Here is a 19,436-nt window from a genome sequence, read left to right as displayed (position 1 = left end):
CGCGGCATTAGAAAAAAAATTGTGATTCTCATTTTGGCCAAAATCGTGCAGCTCTAGTTTGAGTGGGATCTTACTTTGTTATACCTACACCAATGATTTTATCTACTACATAAAAAATACTACCCGAGATATAAGCCTTATAAAAATGTAGTGAATACTAAATTAAAGTAATATATCAATACATGGGAACTGAAAACAAGTTGAAATCACTCTAAAATGGCTGGACACCTCTATTTCTATTGTTCAAACTATAAAAACATGTCTTTGTAAAAGGCATAGTCTCGTTTAATATGCAAAGTGACAAGGTGGTGGCACATTTCTTTTGAAATGTTTATGCAAAGCCAGATAGCCATGACTGCAAGCAATAAGGTACAATAATGAATTGTGTGTTTTCTAGCAATGCAGAGAAAATACCCACCATAAACAGTTTACTACACAAGATTAGGACACTTTTTAATTTGATCCAGCATACATTTCAGGCTTGAGACATGTTTTCACATAACCTTTTATTATTTCATCCACTGTGCAGAGTGTTGAATTTGGATATGTTTCAAGCAATTAGAAACCAAGTCTCATCTGTTGATTTCATAATAACATGTCAGTTAAATGTAAAAGATAATGATGGTGCGATTCAATTCAGTTTGCAATAAACAGGGCTCCGCTCAGTGATGATACTGCAGACAGATTACAAGCAACCCCGTGGCAGCAAACTGCTGTAATTCTAGATAAATGATTCCTCATTACATGAAAATAATAACGAGGTCACCCATCAAACAGCTTCTGAGATTAAAGAACCATCAAACAGTGTAGGCATTTCTTCTGCAATATGCTGCCCAGTGTAATAGCCTTGGACTGTTGTTTTTTCCCTTTAAAAATATCCACAATACAACTATAAATGTCTGTCAAAGCTATTCGAGATCGAACCTTAGTTGTGATAGTTTCATCAATTCCACAATTTACCAGCGAACTTCGTATTCATGGGTTTAGTACATCAGCTCTTGAACCTGTTGACAATCATATAAGGTTTGCAGCTTTTTGCAGAATGCATTTTAACTTGTTAAAACCTTTTAGTAACTCAGCGCCCATTCAATGTTTACATGCATGTTCAAGTGGAGGTTCACCCAAAAACTCAATTTTTAACCTTAGATTGGGCCAAATTACGGGAAGCAGAATCGCTGTATGCGACCGTCAGAAGGCTGTCAATCAAATAGGAACGCCCAGTCCAGAAGACCATACCCGGAAGCGGCGGGAGAACATCTATCTCAAAAAAGGTAAGTACTGCATTGATTTTAACCAAAACACCGATTCTGCTTCCCGTAATTAGGTCCAATCTAAGGTTAAAAAAAAAAATTTGGGTAAACTCCCGCTTTAATGTGCAGGCAGCTCAATCTGAAAGATTTGATTGACCTCCTGGGCCTGATTTCTTGCTATTGCAAGAAATCAGGATTCATTGCAGAATATCTTCCTTTGTTTTATAAGGGTACGTCCAAACATATGTAGCAGATGAAATCCAGAAAATAACAAAAAAGGCATCTATAGACCAAAGACCCACAGACAAAAATGCTTTCACAAGTGTCAAACATGTAAGCATTAAGTAGCATTTCTCCAAAAAAAAAAGAAAGGTTTTGAATACATCTAGTACTCTGTATGCAAACATTTGAGTACAAGACAGCCTTATAACCACTTCCGGACTGCCCTATAGCCGATTTACTGCTACAGAATGGCCCTTCTGTGCAGGATCATATACATACATATAATATATATTGAGATTATATTTTGAGATTATAAATCACAGGTGTCAAACACAAGGCCCGCGGGCCGAATCCGGCCCTCCAGGCCATTTCATGTGGCTCTCACACCTCTCCTGCAGCTGCCCTCCTCTGGTCCTACTCCAGACCCTTATTTTCTGCTTTCAAGCAATGCATCCAGTGTCTTCCCAGAAGCAGCATAAGGAAAGGGGGGTGCACTGTGATGTAAGAGAGAGTGGGGGACTCAACTTCTGATGGTGGGGTGGCTCTTGACATCTAATGTAAAGGGGAGGGGATGCGCTGGACATCTAATCCTACAGATACAACTGGCCCTTTTGAGGGCAATCATAATGCTGATGCGGCCCACGATGAAATTGCATTTTACACCCCTGTTATATATATATATATATATATAGTGTGAGGGTAGGACCAAATTCGGGAGAAAAAGACACACTAATTGGACAGCTGTGTGTCCAGCTATATAGTTCTGATCTGACATGGCTCAGGGCCCCACCCCACAGACAGGAGGTCTGTGCTGGGAGTCAGGTGACTCCCAAATCTCTCTGAGAGAAGTCAGAGAGTGGATGCATCTTTGCAGGTGGCAGATGTCATTAAGGACTGGAGAAAGCAAGGTTTGAGCTTGACTCCAGGAAACTGTTCTGAGGGACAGAAATTGCGCAGAAAGACGCTGACAGAAGAAGCTAGGTGTGTGCTTACCGTTGGGAAACGGGTAATTCTGAGGAGCAGAACTTGGGCCTAAGCTAAAGGCCTAAAACAGCCGTATGGAAAGTGTGAAGGCCAAGAGGCTAAACTGTTGAGTTTTGCAAGATACAGGAATGGTGGAACCCCCTGCGAGGGCTGCTATTGTATTTGTGAACTTTCATGTTTTTAAATAAAAGTGGGCTACCAGGCCCTTAAAAACTCAGTTCTGGATTGGCGTACTCACTGGAAAACGCATCTATCGCTGCAGTCTAATAACCCCAATCTCACTAATATATATATATATATATACACATATACACACACACACACACATATATACATACACACAAACGCACGCGATTCTGCACTTCCGCCTACAAGGGGCACACGTCGGCCACTTCTGTTGTGATTAATCACAGCAGAGGCCGATCTGTGGATGCCAGGCACTGTATGTCCAATGAAACCCGCTGATCGTTGGTAAAACATACAGAATGAAGATCTGCCTATGTAAATAACTAAAAATAGCGCCTGCAAAGCGACCTGAAAGACCCGCTGCTGTCTGTCCGAGGGCTTTCACACTGGAGCGGTGCGCTAGCAGGACGGTAAAAAAAGTCCTGCTAGCAGCATCTTTGGACGGTAAAGCACCGCTAAAAATAGTGCCGCTTTACCGCCGTCGCACCGATCACCCCAGTGTGGAAGGGGCCTTAAAAGCGGAGCTCCACCCTAAAGTGGAACTCACACTGATCTGAACCCTCCCCCTCTCTGGTGTCACATTTGACACCTTTCAGGGGGGAGGGGGTGCAGATACCTGTCTAAAGACAGGTATTTGCACCCACTTCCGGCCACACAGTTTCGGGTAAACTGCGGGCAGAACGTCACCTCCCATCCTCCCCCCCCGTTGTGCTCTGGGAACACTCGGGTCCCAGAACACAGCGGGAGCCAATCAGCGGCGCAGCGCAACTCGCGCATGCGCCGTAGGGAACCGGGTATTGAAGCCGGAGCGCTTCACTTCCTGGTTCCCTCACTGAGGATGGCGGGGGGAGCAGCAGAGTGACGAGCGATCGCTCGTCCTCTGCTGCGGACGGCGCTGGACTCCAGGACAGGTAAGTGTCCTAATATTAAAAGTCATCAGCTGCAGTATTTGTAGCTGCTGGCTTTTAATATTTTTTTTTCATGGCACATCTGTTTTAAGGAAAGATTTTTTTAAAGTGAGCCTATAATCAAAAGGATAATTTCTCTTCTGTTCATTTACTTTTCATTTTGATAATAGATAAAATTGAATTATTAACACTTCCATTTTTGAAAGCATTCCATATTTACAGCACTCCTAACATATAGCATTTGCAGTAGTGCACATGAAGGCAGTCAGCAACAGACACAGGAGAAACCGGATTGTAACACAACTTGGCAGATTACATTGGAAACATAAAAAGTTACAAAACAAAAAAAAAAAATATGAAAATCAAGTAGATACACAAATGAACACAATCTTTTCATCTACATAATTAGAGCGTGGGAGAGGAACATTGTTCATAAGAATGACAGGTTATAAGAGTGATATATACAGGGCATATACCCCAACCTGCGCATAGAGAACTAGATAATGTACTAATAATGTAAAGTGACTGCTGACACTGGCTGAACTACATACATTGAGATGACTTGTCCAACAAATCATACTGCTTCAATACGCACTCCCCCTGTTTCGCATCATTACTGAAGCACTTAAAAACTGCAGAGGAAGCATTAAAACTGCTTCTAGGGTGTTTGATTTCAGTGCATTCTGCAAATAGACAATAAACATAAGTGATTGTCATCGGTGGAGCATGGAATATGTTGGATAGTAAAAGATGTGCAATGCACTTAATGATATATTTCAGCAGCTAATAAAAAACCTTAAAGCCACCCATTCATAAATGCATTATGTGTCAGTCCAACAGCACATTTCAAAAAATATGAGCATTTCAAAGCAAATGTAACTTGTCTATGACTTGAGATAGAGAAAAGTGACAACTTTATCTTGTACTAAAGAAAAACATGTTTCTCGTTGGGAAAGAGGTGGGAATGAGGAAGGACTTTTCATTCAATGCATACAGTATACTGTACATTAGGGATGAGCTTTGTGTTCGAGTCGAAATCACGTTCGACTCAAACATCGTATGTTCGACCGTTCGTCGAAATACTTACGTTACGGTCCGTTCGCGTCAAATTCGAGTGGCATGTCACGGCCCATAATTCACTGCGGCATCGCAGTGCATTGCTGGCTGATGATTGGCCAAGCATGCACTATGACCGGCATGCTTGGCCAATCACAGTTTGCAAAAAAATGGAGAGCCATAATTGGTCAAAGCCAGGGTGGCTTTGGCCAATTATGGCTCAGGGGGTTTAGTACACGCCCCACACTGTAAAAGGCCGACTGAAAGTCGGCCTTGTGTAGTGTGTTGCGGTGGTTAAGAGTGGACAGAGAGAGAGAGAGTCATTTTTTGCAGTTAGATAGAGCAGGCAGGCTAGTCAGATAGAGTTACAGTGTGTAGAGGATATATATGCATCCCAGGTGTTGTATATATATTTATACACTGTATTGAGTTCAGCTAGATCCACTCTTCCTAATATACTGACAGGCTCTGCAGTGTGCACCTAAAGCTAAGTAAAGCAGGTGTTTCTCATACTTATTCGTAGAGGCAGGGATCTGCTCATATTAATACCACAGGCAGGGATCAGCAGTTATTGTCAGTATTTGTGCAGCTACATCTCCCTGCAGGCCATTAGTAAGTCTGGAAGGACAACAAGGAGAGGCATAGAGTCACGAGCTGATAAAAGAGGGCATCTGCGTCTAGAGGCAACAGTGCTGGTCGTGGACACAGTGCATCCTCATCAGCATGTGGCCGTGGAACACGCTCGTTCTTTTTTTTCGGCAGCTAGCCGCGTTGAGTCGCAACATGCTGAAGACTTGGTAGAGTGGATGACCAAGCTGTCCTCCTCCTCCTCATCCTCTCTCACCCAGGCTCAGGGTACTTTGTCTGGCAAAGCAGCTGCCAACGCGGCCTCTTCCCTCTTCTCAATGGCATCAGTCACTCCTTCCCTAGCCCCACCATGTCCTCCTGAGGAGTCCCCCGAACTGTTTGACCACAGTGTTGGGTACATGCTGCAGGAGGATGCGGAGCGTTTTGAAGGCTCAGCTTTTTGCAGAATGCATTTTAACTTGTTAAAACCTTTTAGTAACTCAGCGCCCATTCAATGTTTACATGCTACCTGCATGTTAATGTGCAGGCAGCTCAATCAGAAAGATTTGATTGACCTCCTAATAAACTACCAATAGCAAGAAATCAGGATTCATTGCAGAATATCTTCCTTTGTTTTATAAGGGTACGTCCAAACATATGTAGCAGATGACATCCAGAAAATAACAAAAAAGCATCTATAGACCAAAGACCCACAGACAAAAATGCTTTCACAAGTGTCCAACATGTAAGCATTAAGTAGCATTTCTCCAAAAAAAATAAAGGTTTTGAATACATCTAGTACCCTGTATGCAAACATTTGAGTACAAGACCGCCTTATAACCACTTCCAGACTGCCCTATAGCAGGGCCCATTCCTGCGCCCACCAAGAGTAACTGTGAGGACTTACAGTGTTGTGGCACCAGCATCAAAGGCCCAATTTTTCTACCACTGTTCAACAATGGCATGCAATTACAATTCTTGATATAATAGTTCACAACAGGGCGTTCCAGCGCCCACCAAGACTAACTGTGAGGGCTTACAGTGTTGTGGCAACACCAACACCTAGGGCCCAAATTTCTGCAGAGTATATACGGCAGGCCCCTACTTTCAAACATCCAACTTACAAATGACTCCTACTTGCAAACGGAAGGGGACAACAGGAAGTGAGAGGAAATCTACCCCTAGGAAGGGAGATTCTCTTCTGTAAGAGGTGTCTCCTATCCACTGATGCTTTATCACCAATCCTTGTTGTACTAAAAAACCCAAATTTAAAAAAAATCATTTGTCATTGGGACAGAAAGTGAATTGCAATCTTCTGAACAGATGCGCACACACAGCAAAACATATGTTACAGGGGTGATAACCCTTCTCTATGTTTTCAGAAAAGCTTAAAAATAGATTTTTTGGCTGGAGCTACACTTTAAAAAAGTACCAGTTCAAAATTACAAACAGATTCTACTTAACAAAAAACCTACAGTCCCTGTCTTGTTTGCACCACCTGTATACTGCTGTTCAAAGTATATAGGGCCAAAGGGGCTGGTAATGACCTGGGGGGACCAGACATTACATTAAAGCCGCAAGCAGTTTTAAATTACTTTTTTCTTATAGTAATCTCATTTTGTCTAGGGACAGTTCTAAACACGTGCCACTTCACAGGCATACTATAGATACCCAGCAGGTACGATATTTAAAGGAATTTTTCAATTTTTTTTTTCACTTTAAGCATCATTAAAATCACTGCTCCAGAAAAAACAAGTTTTTAAAACTTTTTTTTTTCCCATTGATACATGTTCCCTGGGGCAAGACCCGGGTTCTCAAACCTGTTTTACGACAATAACTTGCATATTAGCCTTTAAAATTATCACTTTTGAACGTTCGAGTCCCATAGACTTCAATGGGGTTCTAAAAGTTTGCGCAAACGTTCGGTCTGTTCGAAGGTTCTGGTGCGAACCGAACAAGGGGGTGTTCGACTCATCCCTACTGTACATCAGTCGGTGTGCTCAGTGTGACACCCAAGAGGACAATTTCTGATATTTAGGTGTATTGTATCACGTCACAGGAACTGTAGAGTCTCTGCATTTGTTAACAGACATTTTTGTTTGTTACATTTAATGTTTACAACAGAATTGAATATACTGTATATTCTGTCTTTTCCAAAGTAAACATTTCACACTTGAACAATACTAAAAACAGTATTATGCACTACATAAACAGGTAAAACTGTCGGAATTATTATTGTCCATAAAAATGTAAAATATCTCTATCAATCTGTTATATACAGGCCCTATTGTCTTGCTGTGTCAGGACAATGGATAGTTTTAGCTGAACTCTGGGTAACAGTTAAATACACAGTTGGTCTACACAAATATGAACTGTCTTTAGCAGTAAAAGGAGTTGTAATTCTGTCCAGTCAGTTTTGTGATTATTTTACAAATACAAAATGCAGATTTTACTGCAATACTTTGCTGCTCTTCTACATTGTCCCCTGTGATCCAGCCCTAGTTTACTACCAGGGTGAATGATGCCCATAAATGTGCATGCCAAGTAAAAGGTTCAACCTAATACCTCCACTACAGTGTCACTTACTCTTCGTCCACTTCCTCAATGCTCTGTTTGGCTACTAGCCTGTGTATCCTATGAGTTGCTCAACTTGTGGCTTACAAAGGGTTATAGAGTCTCCCCATGTGACAGCACTGGCCCAATACTGTGACAATGTGTCAGTCTAATTTCCCTTAATATTTGTTGGGTACTGGGTATGTTTCTCACTCCTGACAGCGGAAAGTCAGGGAAGGGAAGGAAAAAGTAATGCTGCTGGGGAGGGGAGGGGGGAGCATAAAGGGATAAGTTCACCTCTTTTTTTAGTTAGTTAGTTAAATGCACAGCTTTTGCAGGAAAAAAAAAAAGTAAATGTTTTTTTTTTTTTACTAGAAGCCTGTAAAGCATTGCACCTCGCAGGTGCCATGCAGGACTCCTGCTGACTTTTCAGTGTATCTGGCTGCTCATACTTTGTACTGGTAGGCAGATACACACAGACAGGAAAAAGCAATGAACTACCCAAGTTCAACAGGGCTATGGTAGTTCACCTGCAAAGGCTGTCAGAATTTGTGTTTCCCATTCACAGAACTCTAAACAAATGACGTGGCTGGGCATGATGGGGGCAGTGCGATAGTGACAGCAAGGGGGGGGGGGGTGATCCTCTACTTGCTATCAATTGAGGCAGACGAGCATCAATTAATCTGGTTGCTTTTAAAACGAATCTGCTTCCAAAAGCACAGATTTTAAAGACTATGGGGCAGATCTACAAAGATCTGCCCCGGCGCAGCATATCTGAGATACGCTACGCCGCCGTAACTTACTTGTGTTTGGTTTGAATCCAGAAAGAATTTGCGCCGTAAGTTACGGCGGGGTAGTCTATCTCTCACGGCGTAAGGGCGCGTAATTCAAATGTGGCGAGTAGGGGGTGTGTTTCATTTAAATGAAGCGCGTCCCTGCGCCGAACAAACTGTGCATGCCCTGTCTGTCAAAACTCACAGGGTGCATTGCTCCAAATGACGTTGCAAGGACGTCAGTGTTTTCGTCGTGAACATAAATGGCGTCCAGCCCCATTCACTGACGACTTACGCAAACGACGTCGAATATTCAAAATTATAAGCGGGAACGACGGCCATACTTAACATTGAGTACGCCACCAAATGGCAGCTTTAACTATACGCCGGAAAAAGACGAAAAAAAAACGACGTAAGAAAATGCGACGGCCGCTCGTACGTTCGTGGATCGTCGGAAATAGCTAATTTGCATACTCTACGCGGAAAACGACTGAAATGCCACCCAGCGGCCGCCGGAAAATTGCATCTTAGATCCGACGGCGTACTAAGGCGTACGCCTGTCGGATCTAAGACAGATGCCTTCATATCTGTTTGGTGGATACCAACCAAAAGATACGACGCGCAAATTGTGAAATTACGCGGCGTATCAACAAATACGCCGGCGTAATGTCTGAGGATCTGCCCCACTGTTATTACTTTAAACAAACACAGTATTAGAAAATACATTTGAAATACTTATCAGTACCTTCTACATCTCACCCCCTCTACCCCACCCATCATTTGTGTGTCCATTCAGAGCTGCATAGAGAGATATGCTAATGATATATCGGCTGGGGGGAGCGTCACCAAACAAATTTTATAGAAGGCAGTTTTGTATTAACTGTTTAAGATTAGTGCACGAATTAGAAACTGAGTACATTTTATAGTATTGTCCATTTAGGGTTTCTCCGCACATGGCTATGCTTAAGTACTTCCATGAATCATGGATCTGTATGAAAGTTTACATATGGATATTTGTGTATAGGCATTTTCAGAAACACCCTAAGACCCCTTTCACACTGAGGCACTTTGCAGGTGCTATAGCGTTAAAAATAGCGCCTGCAAAGCACCCTGAAACAGCGGCTCCATTCACTCCAGTGTGAAAGCTTTCACACTGGAGCGGTGTGCTGGCAGGGCGTCAGATAAAGTCCTGCCAGTAGCTTCTTTGGAGAACATTAGGAGCAATGAACTCACCGCTCCCAAAGTGCCCCTGCCCATTGAAATCAATGGGCAGTGGTGCCAAACCGCCGGCAAAGCGCCACTGTAGCGGTGCTTTTAACCCTTTTTCAGCCGCTAGCGGAGGTAAAAAGTGGGGCCGCTATCGGCCGAAATGTGCTGCCAAAACGACGGTAAAGCGCAGCTAACAATAGCACCGTTTTACCGCTGATGCCCGGGCGCTTTCAGTGTGAAAGCATCCCAAGACAGTCTTGAAGGTACCAGGTGACTTGTAGCAATGCAGAATGCAACAGTTCTGAGTTAAAGCATATCCACAGCCAAAACATTTTACTTTTACTTTTAACAATTGCAAACATACATATTTATTACATTTATGAGTTCACGTCACCTCCTTCACCCCATGGAATATAAATGTAATTGACATGGAATCACAACCCTTTAGAATGATTATGACGCTTTTATACGACTATTAACTCTTGCTATTACATTATGTCCTTGGCTCTGCTTTAGTCACTTAGAATTTACTATATTGAATAGATATAAAATAAGGAAACATTTGCTTTTTGTTGTTCTCTATTATTCTAAGGAAAACTGCAGTAAAACTGTTCTTGGATTTTGTTACAACACACTATAAAGCAATCTACGTAATTTATACCCCAGTGTCAAATAAACTTTTAAAAATACAAGCAAGGTTCAAAATATGTGTTTTTTTTCTGCAGGGGTTCATGCACTGCTCTTCTGGATAATGTTGTAGACACAGTATTTGATTCTCTAAAAACATTAAATCTTTCCAGCTGAAGAAAATTGTTGGTCTTACCAGCTCTTAAATCTCAAATGGCAAAATTGCACAGGGTATCCTTGTGTTTACAACAACATGCAACATTTTTCCTCTTGTTAAATAACCTGTTATATAAACTCCCTGAAGTGCCTGTGCTTGAAACTATTTAAAAAGTCTGGTGCCTACCCTAAATCAGGTATCAATGTTGCCGCTTCAAAAAACATTTTCACTAAAGAGGATCCATGAAAAATAAAAACGTGTGTATTTCTTTTTAAAGCATATACCAGTTTAAAATAAAACATGTGAGGATCAACATAAGTGCTGGTTCCATTGCTGTCATCTTGCTATTGGCTTTACATGCTAAGGAGTATGCTAAGGAGTCAATGCTCTGGAGAAAGCATGCTACCACTGAAGTCTGAATTCTGTCCCATATATATTTTCCAAGGCAATAACTCACAAGGCATTGATGCCACAGCTTCCTATGCAATCATACATGGTTGCTCAGTACACATAACTACTGTAAGACCCCTTTCACACAGAGGCGATTTAAAGGTGCTATAGCGCTAAAAATAGCACCTGCAAAGCACCTCTCCTGTCTCTCCAATGTGAAAGCCAGAGGGCGGCACGCTGGCAGGACATCCAAAAATTTCCTGCAAGCAGCATCTTTGAGGCACTGTAGTACACCGCTCCTAAAGCACCCCTGCCCATTGAAATCAATGGCCAGCAGCGCTTTTAACCCTTTTTCGGCCGCTATCGGTGGTTAAAAGCTCCAAAAAGCATTGCTAAAACGTAAAAGGGCTCTAAGTGTACTTGATGGTTTTAATCAGTTGTTTTTCTAAATGGACTTGCCTTGGATATCTTCTGGTATTGTAGATAACAGTCTTACCTGTATTACAACACGAATTTCTGAATGATGCTGAAGTTAGATTGATCTTAAAGTAGAGCTCCACCCAAAAGGGAAAGCTCTGCTTGTTCGCACCCTCCCCCCTCCACTGCCACATTTGCATATATATTTTTTTTTAGGGGGGAGCACGTTTTGACAGATACCAGCTACCACTTCCGGGTAACATCACTGTGGTGATCTACAAGTAAGTCTGGCCTCTCCTCCTTCCCCTGCTACATTCTGGGACATACAGGTCCCAGAAGACAGCGGGACCATTCACAAAGCGCAGCACGACTCAGGCATGCATAGTAGAAAACCAGCCGTGAAGCCTGGAGGCTTCACGGCTGGTTTCCCTTAGTGAAGATGCTGATTGAAGAATCGGCTCAGGTGCTGGAACCCTGAACAGGTAAATGTGGTTTTGACAAAGCACTTCCATGATGTGAAATATGTCAACCTACCTGCATTTCCCCTGTCTGCACTCATCCAGTGCTTTTAATATTTATGTTTCAATGAAGACTTTCAACTTTACTCTCTGTGTGGGTGTGCTGCCGATCTGAAGATTCTCTATTCCAGGTAAATGTCCTCATTAAAACGTCAGCAGCTACAGTATTTGTTGCTGCTCACTTAATTTTTTGGTGAAGACTTGAGCTCCTCTTTAAGAATGTCATATTTATTGTGCTTTTGATCCTCTACAAAAAAAATTCAGCAACTTTGGTGAGTCTCTTTAATGAGTCTTATCTAATCAAAGATTGACACCACTGACCTGAAAGCACCTTTCAAATCCAAGTCTGGCTGTAGGTTTGTGTATATTGCAAACAGACTAAATAGCCTAGGCCTACGATTACAGCTTATAAAGCAAAAGGAAAAGAAAGGGTAAGGTGCTATATCTGCCAATTTGCTTGCTGTATATTTGAATGTATGAAAAACACGGTTATACGTTGTTTCTATTGTATCATCTAACATATAGCACATAGCTGAAATAAAAAAAACTTAAACATTCCACTAGGTGGCAACAAACAAAGGAATGAGTTTTGGTTTAGCATCATTTAGCAATAAACTGAGGTCATACTAAGCAGTTTGTTTACATTTTATAAAGAGCTAACATTACAACCGTCATTAACAGCCGAGTAGGCCTATTTCTGATTATTCTATTGAATGAAAAATGTCAGTGGTAGATTACAAACATGTACATCTATAGCAAGTAAGTTATCTATTTTGGAAATGTTGTTTTCAAACAGTCTATTATTACCCATGTTATTTAGACACAAACTAAAAATAAGGAAAGGGGTGTAGAAACTTAGGAAGAGACATATTATACCATTCAAATACCTGATCTAGTGCAGGGTGCATGAGCGATTATACGAACACATTCACATACCTCATCTAGTGCAAGGTGCATGAGCGATTATACGAACACATTCACATACCTGATCTATTGCAAGGTGCATGAGTGATTATACAAACACATTCACATACCTGATCTATAGTGCAAGGTGCATGAGTGATTATACGAACACATTCACATACCTGATCTAGTGCAGGGTGCATGAGCGATTATACGAACACATTCACATACCTGATCTATAGTGCAAGGTGCATGAGTGATTATACAAACACATTCACATACCTGATCTAGTGCAGGGTGCATGAGTGATTATACGAACACATTCACATACCTGATCTAGTGCAAGGTGCATGAGTGATTATACAAACACATTCACATACCTGATCTATAGTGCAAGGTGCATGAGCGATTATACGAACACATTCACATACCTGATCTAGTGCAAGGTGCATGAGTGATTATACAAACACATTCACATACCTGATCTATAGTGCAAGGTGCATGAGCGATTATACGAACACATTCACATACCTGATCTATAGTGCAAGGTGCATGAGCGATTATACGAACACATTCACATACCTGATCTAGTGCAAGGTGCATGAGTGATTATACAAACACATTCACATACCTGATCTAGTGCAGGGTGCATGAGCGATTATACGAACACATTCACATACCTGATCTAGTGCAGGGTGCATGAGTGATTATACAAACACATTCAAATACATATGGATTTTGCTAATCAGTGACAGGCTGGGTGTTCAGCAGCATCCTGGTCAGCATTTCTGCTTTAGCTGACAAAAGGTAGGGAAGGACTTTGTGTAAAACAAAAAACTATCTGTGTTTTTACAATGGTGGGCAACTGATTATTTTTATTCCTAACCTCCATAGTTTTTCCCTGCCATGTTACAGGGTCTTTTGCTTTGAGGCAGACATGCAGTATGTGGTCTGAAGGGCAACACTGCTTGCAGATCTTCATAGCGATACTCACTGTCAAAGGAGTAAATTTGCAGTTTGTGAAACATTCCCAAACACAGGGAGATAATGCCTCCTTATTGGCTTTGGCGAGTTTTACACAGCTCTCAATGCCTTTGTGCTAAAATGCACATTGCAGGGCCAAGGGTGCTGGTAATGGGCATTTTCCACCTCTAAAACACTGGCTTTAAAAAGAAGAAGAAATATCCCATCTCTATTCTTTGATGATGTAATGTTTAATGATGAAAGGCTCATTAAAGTTTACTTAAAAAAAAAAAAAAATGCAAATGTATTGCAGGTAAAACAATGTACATTTTTTTTTTCTCGGGAGCCTGCAGAGCATTGCATCTGCAATCAGTGGATCACAAGTGCAATGTCAGGCTCCTGCACACACTCCCTCTAGGTTTGTGCTCATACCTCTGTAAAGGCATTCAGTTACAATGCAGGTGAAAAATGGGACAGATTCCTGCAAATGAAAGCCGCGCCGTTTTTAAAATGTAACAAGTGCAAGCAGAGGATTCCTTCCTTGCCTGCTGTCAGGGGGGTGGTGGGGTTACGGGGGGCACATAATAGTAAAAGGAGGTGTAACAGGTTACTAAAAAGATAAACTTATCCCTTAATATCATTATGACTATAGCATAGTGGACCTTGTGCTGCCTTATAGGGAATATCTAGTGATGTGGTTTATATAAACGCAGTGCTCGGCAAAACCTACATTGTGCCATGTATTCTACGAGAATTTGCAGTACACTTCCTGACATGTACCGCTGCTCAGGCACTCCTGTTTCTGCCTCAAAGCTGGAAATCTGCAGTGTGAGATCATTTAAGACTCATTCACACTGAGCTAAGCATCTTTGGTAATTTTGGTAATTTTTCCCGACATGATTTTTTAAAATTTCAGGTGTGAGTTCTTTTTTCTTTTTTTTTGTTACTAGGCAAGCCTCAAATGTCACTTCTCTCTGGTGTTAGGAGTCACCCTTAAAAAAATAAATGAATTTCTTGTGTTGAGTGTTGATGCTCTGATCATACTTTTAAACATTTAGGTGAACACGGCCTAAGGCAAATTCTGCCCACTCCAGCCTCTGCTCACTGCCATTCTCACAAGATATGGAGAATTTTCTGAGCATTGCAGAAACAGTTTATGATGTCATTGCTTAATAAATTAGGGGGAATTTTACAAAAAAAAGTAGCCAGTGCCTGGAGCAGCTTTGCATACTAACCAATCAGCTTCTAATTTATGGGTGCTCAGCCACAACTATAAGTCCCATCATGCCTCTGCCTTTGGGAGTCATGCTGGTAACTGTCAGTCATGCAAGGCCTCATGGGACTTGTAGTTCTGCAACAGATGGAGTGTCACAGGTTGAGCACCCATGTTCTAATTTCAGCTTGTTTATTTACGTCCTCAATATTCAAGCTAGAAGCCGATTGGTTGCAATGCACAGCTGTTCCAGATTCTGGCTGCTCCATTCTAAGACCCCTTTCACATTGGGGTGTTTTTCAGGCGCTTTAGCGTTAAAAAAAGCGCCTGAAAAGCACCCGAAAGAAGCTGCATCTGCAATCCCAATGTGAAAGCCTGAGTGCTTTCACACTAAAGTGCCTGAAAAACGCCACAGTGTAAAAGGGGTCTTAGCATTAAAAAAAGCGCCTGAAAGAAGCCTCATCTGCAATCCCAATGTGAAAGTCCGAGTGCTTTCACACTGAGGCCCTGCGCTGGCAGGGTGTCAAAAAAAGTCCTGCAAGCACCTTTTTTGCAGCACTTTGAAAGCGTTGAATACACCGCTCCTAAAGCACCCCTTCCCATTGAGACGCTTTTAACGCCAAAGCGCCTGAAAAACACCCTAGTGCGAAAGGGGTCTTAGCAGAGCATTTCCATCGTTCTTCGGGCGCTGGCAGTGTGAAAGGGCTCTGAAAGCACTCAGGCTTTCACATTGAGATTGCAGATGAGGATTCTTTCAGGTGCTTTTTTTACCGCCAAAGCGCCTGAAAAACGCCCCAGTGTGAAAGGGGCAAGTAAATTGCCCTCAGTGTTTTTCTGAGGGTGTGCTGAAAGTACCTGAAGACCAGCAGTGCTAGGATATCTTTACTCCTACCTTATTCATCCTAAGCAAATTGCAGTAATCAGCCTTCACTGCTAATCAAGGGGATGAGTTTGATATATGAAAGTAAAGTCCTGCTGCTCTACCAAGATGGCTGCAGACCACACCAAGACGCTGGGGTGGATATACTAAAGGTAAATAGACTGCACTTTGCAAAAGCAGTTGCACTCATTTTCCCCAGAGCTTAGTGAATGTGGTAAAACTCTGTGGATTCCATCAATCGTGCAAGCAAAAAAAATATTATTTTCATTTTCCTTGCACCCAGATTGGGTATTCTTTTACAAAATGAAGCTCCGCTACATTACATTTACAAAGAAAAATTAGTGCAACTGTACTAGCAAAGTGTGCAGTCTATTTGCCTTTAGTAAATCAACCCCATTGTGTAAAATGAGGCATTGTAAGCCTACCCTGGGAAAAAATAAATACAAAATCAGTAGGCAAGGAGCCTACGACCTGGTGACTGTTCTTTGGCTCTGCGCTTTTACAGTCATGAAAATATTGATAATATTACACTGAAATTACAATATATATTTAGGTCTTATCTTTTGTCAAAAGCAGTTATTGTGCTCAGAAACAGAGCTTTCTGTGTAGCGATGTGATCATTTCAAGCTATAACACAGTAAACCATGTTACAATAGAAAATGCCAGGACTTTATAGTTATGTCACTGCTATAAGCACCATTATTTTTGAAGGATGGTTTTCATGGGCTTATACTAAAAACCAGAAAAATGTAATAAACCAGATGTTAAATAATGTTCTACCTTGTCCTTGTCTTCAACAACATCTGCTACAATATCATCAGGGTCTAATATCCCTCCATCTTTGTATTCTAGATGACGGATCTTCACCCAATATCCTGGTTCCTTCAAAAAAAAAGAAAAAACAGAAAAAAGGCATTAATTCTATTATATATGCTTTGTGTAAAACATGTGCTTAATTTGTCTGTTAAACCATTTGCATCAATATGAAAATACCTTGAAGGATACAGACATCCAAAGTGTTTATGCTATCATTGTGTGTCTTGCATTTTTTTATTTTTTCCAGACTATAAGATTTCTACCTGAAAGCAATATTTAATGTAAACCAGAGTCGTTTTCTATAGTGTCTTACAGCAGAATTGTTAAACCTTCTTTAAAGCCCATCTCTGGCTCCACATTCAATGTAGGGTTACTGAACCTAAAGAGGAACTATATACTGCTCATATAATTTGTAATAAAAACATCTTTGCCATTCTGAAGCTTCCCTCCAACCACCTTGAATATGATGTTATATATACGGTCATTCTGTACCAAATATGCAGTAGAAATCTCCCTCCACTGAGCCTGGCTGCATCCATTTTTACCGTGGGCAGCTGAAGCTGCTGCCTGTTCACTTCCTGGATTTACACAGACACATACATCCAGCTCTGCAGCTCTCATTGGCCCTCTTATGGCTCATCCCCCCTTCCCTTCCTGGCAAACTCTCACAAGTGAGAGAGAGAGAGAGAGAGAGAGAGAGAGAGAGAGAGAGAGAGAGAGAGAGAGAGAGAGAGAGATGGGCATGATGTCATAAGTCTAGGCTAATGACCAGACAAGAAACAGGAAGTGGGCTGTATAAGGTATTTACTGGCAGAAAAAAAATGTTTTACTATCCAAAGTTAAAACAACAAGGGCAGAAGATTTAATAGACAGAAATAAAAAAAGAAATGACTGAAGTTCCGCTTTAATGAGTCAGAAGGGCACTGGGGCGCGGATATAAGTGATCTTGCGGCGCATCCGCCGCAGAGACCACTTTTATCTGAAATCGAACCACCCGCTGAAGAAGAGAATACCAGGGTTATGGTAGCTAGCTGCTACCATAACAACGATATCCCTCATCAAAGTATTGACGTATAACGACGGCGGGCGGTCCGTAAGTGGTTAAGGTCTATAGGCAGCCTTAGGCCCCTTTCACATGGGTCCGCCCGCTCAGCAAGGAATCGCTGAGCAGGCAGATAGCTGGTCCACGTCTGCTCCACTTATGCAGAGCAGACAAAGACACAGCCTGCTTTCTCTCAGAGATAGGATGTAAACAGACCATCTGTCCATTTACACCCAATGTCCATCCGATTCGATAGACGAATGGAGAACAGATCCCCCATTCGTCTGTTTTTGGCAGACAGGATTGGATGTCAGAGAGTATCAATGAACATGTCCATTGACACTCACCAGTCCATAGAGAGCTATGCATGATCCGATCGGGGCCACCTAAAAAACTGACAGGCAGACCCAATCGGTTAGCCCATGTGAAAAGGGTCTTAGAGGCATCAAAACGCTACCAACACAAACAATATTTTTCTTTCTCCTTATGTGACAGGAGAAACTTTGGGTGGGGGCTTGTGGAACGCAGCTTACCTTGGAGAGCTCTGGAAACTCTGTATTCAGCTCCCCCAACCCCTCCTATGTGTCCATTAGGGGTACAGTGTGACCGAGAACCCCAGTCTGATCTGTGCTAGTCAGACTCGCTGTACAGCCACACTGGAATGTTGTATATATGTATATATTGTATGTTATCTCATGCTGTTGGACTCTTTTCTGGGATAGTTTGGGGTGTGATCGTGTCCCATTGTTCTGTTGTTGGTCTGCCTTAGGAGAAATGTATTATGGGATGGATGGTTTGTACTTATGTTCCTGGCATGTGAACTTTGGGCAGGGTGGAGAGGGAAGGGGTGAATTCCTCCAACTCTCCCTGCTGATTGGACAGTTTAATCTGCCCTGAGGGATTAAATAAAAAGTGGGATGAGGCCCAAAATAGCCACTTTGCAATTTGTATAAAGCACACATATTATATATATATATATATATATATATATATATATATATATATATATATATATATATATATATATATATATATATATATATATATATATATATATATATATATATATATATATATATATATACGAAAAATATGTTATTATATAATCTTATCTTGTATCTTGATGATTAATTACTAATAACCACTCGTGCTACCATAATGTTCTTTGTATCTGTAAATTATTTATATTACAGTATCTAGCAGAAAGCAAATTCTAGTCAGAGAAACTGTTGCCTTAAAACACTTTTGGCAAAAATCCGTGGAATGCCAGGCCAAAGTGCAGCTTCATGACTCACAGAGTAAACAAATCTTTTTTTTTTTTTTTTTTTAGTAGTAGGAGTATTTTTTTGTATGAGCTGGTTAGCTGTCAGCATGAAAACACCATAACAATAGCACACTGTAATTCATTAAAATGTGTTTATTAGCAAAAGCACTAATTAATTCATATATCATCTAATCAATTTCATGCAATAAAATGAGGAGTGTCTGCTCAGATCAGATATAGTACACAGAAATGCAATCACCTGCAGCACCTTGAATAGGAACAGTCAACCCCATGTTTATGTGTACCTTTATAAAAAAAGAAATGAGACAACATATCTAAGAGTTTTTTTTTTTTGCCATTGCGTGTGTTTATGGGGGTCGTTGGGTGTTAAAGGAAGCAGCGGACCGATATCCTTAATGCAAATTATTATTATATAGGATTTATATAGCGCCAACAATTTACGTAGTGCTTTAGAATACAAAAGGGAGACGATACAGCTATAAATTAATACAATAAAATACAAGAGGATTAGGAGGGC

General features: G+C 41.3%; 1 protein-coding gene across 5 annotated transcripts in view; it reads right to left on the bottom strand.

Annotated features, from left to right (window-relative positions):
• Window positions 1-19,436, bottom strand: part of PARD3B (par-3 family cell polarity regulator beta) — a 1,737,215-nt gene that overhangs the window by 1,630,991 nt on the left and 86,788 nt on the right. For all 5 annotated transcript variants that reach the window (XM_040357288.1, XM_040357287.1, XM_040357289.1 and 2 more), the window contains exon 2: window positions 16,557-16,658. In XM_040357288.1, the coding sequence (XP_040213222.1) occupies window positions 16,557-16,658 (102 nt within the window). The remainder of the gene's footprint in view (window positions 1-16,556; window positions 16,659-19,436) is intronic.

This window comes from Rana temporaria, chromosome 6 (genome assembly GCF_905171775.1).
Source record: "Rana temporaria chromosome 6, aRanTem1.1, whole genome shotgun sequence".
NCBI lineage: Eukaryota > Metazoa > Chordata > Amphibia > Anura > Ranidae > Rana > Rana temporaria.
Note: the sequence above shows the minus strand (reverse complement) of the source record. Positions and strands in the feature narration are given on the sequence as shown.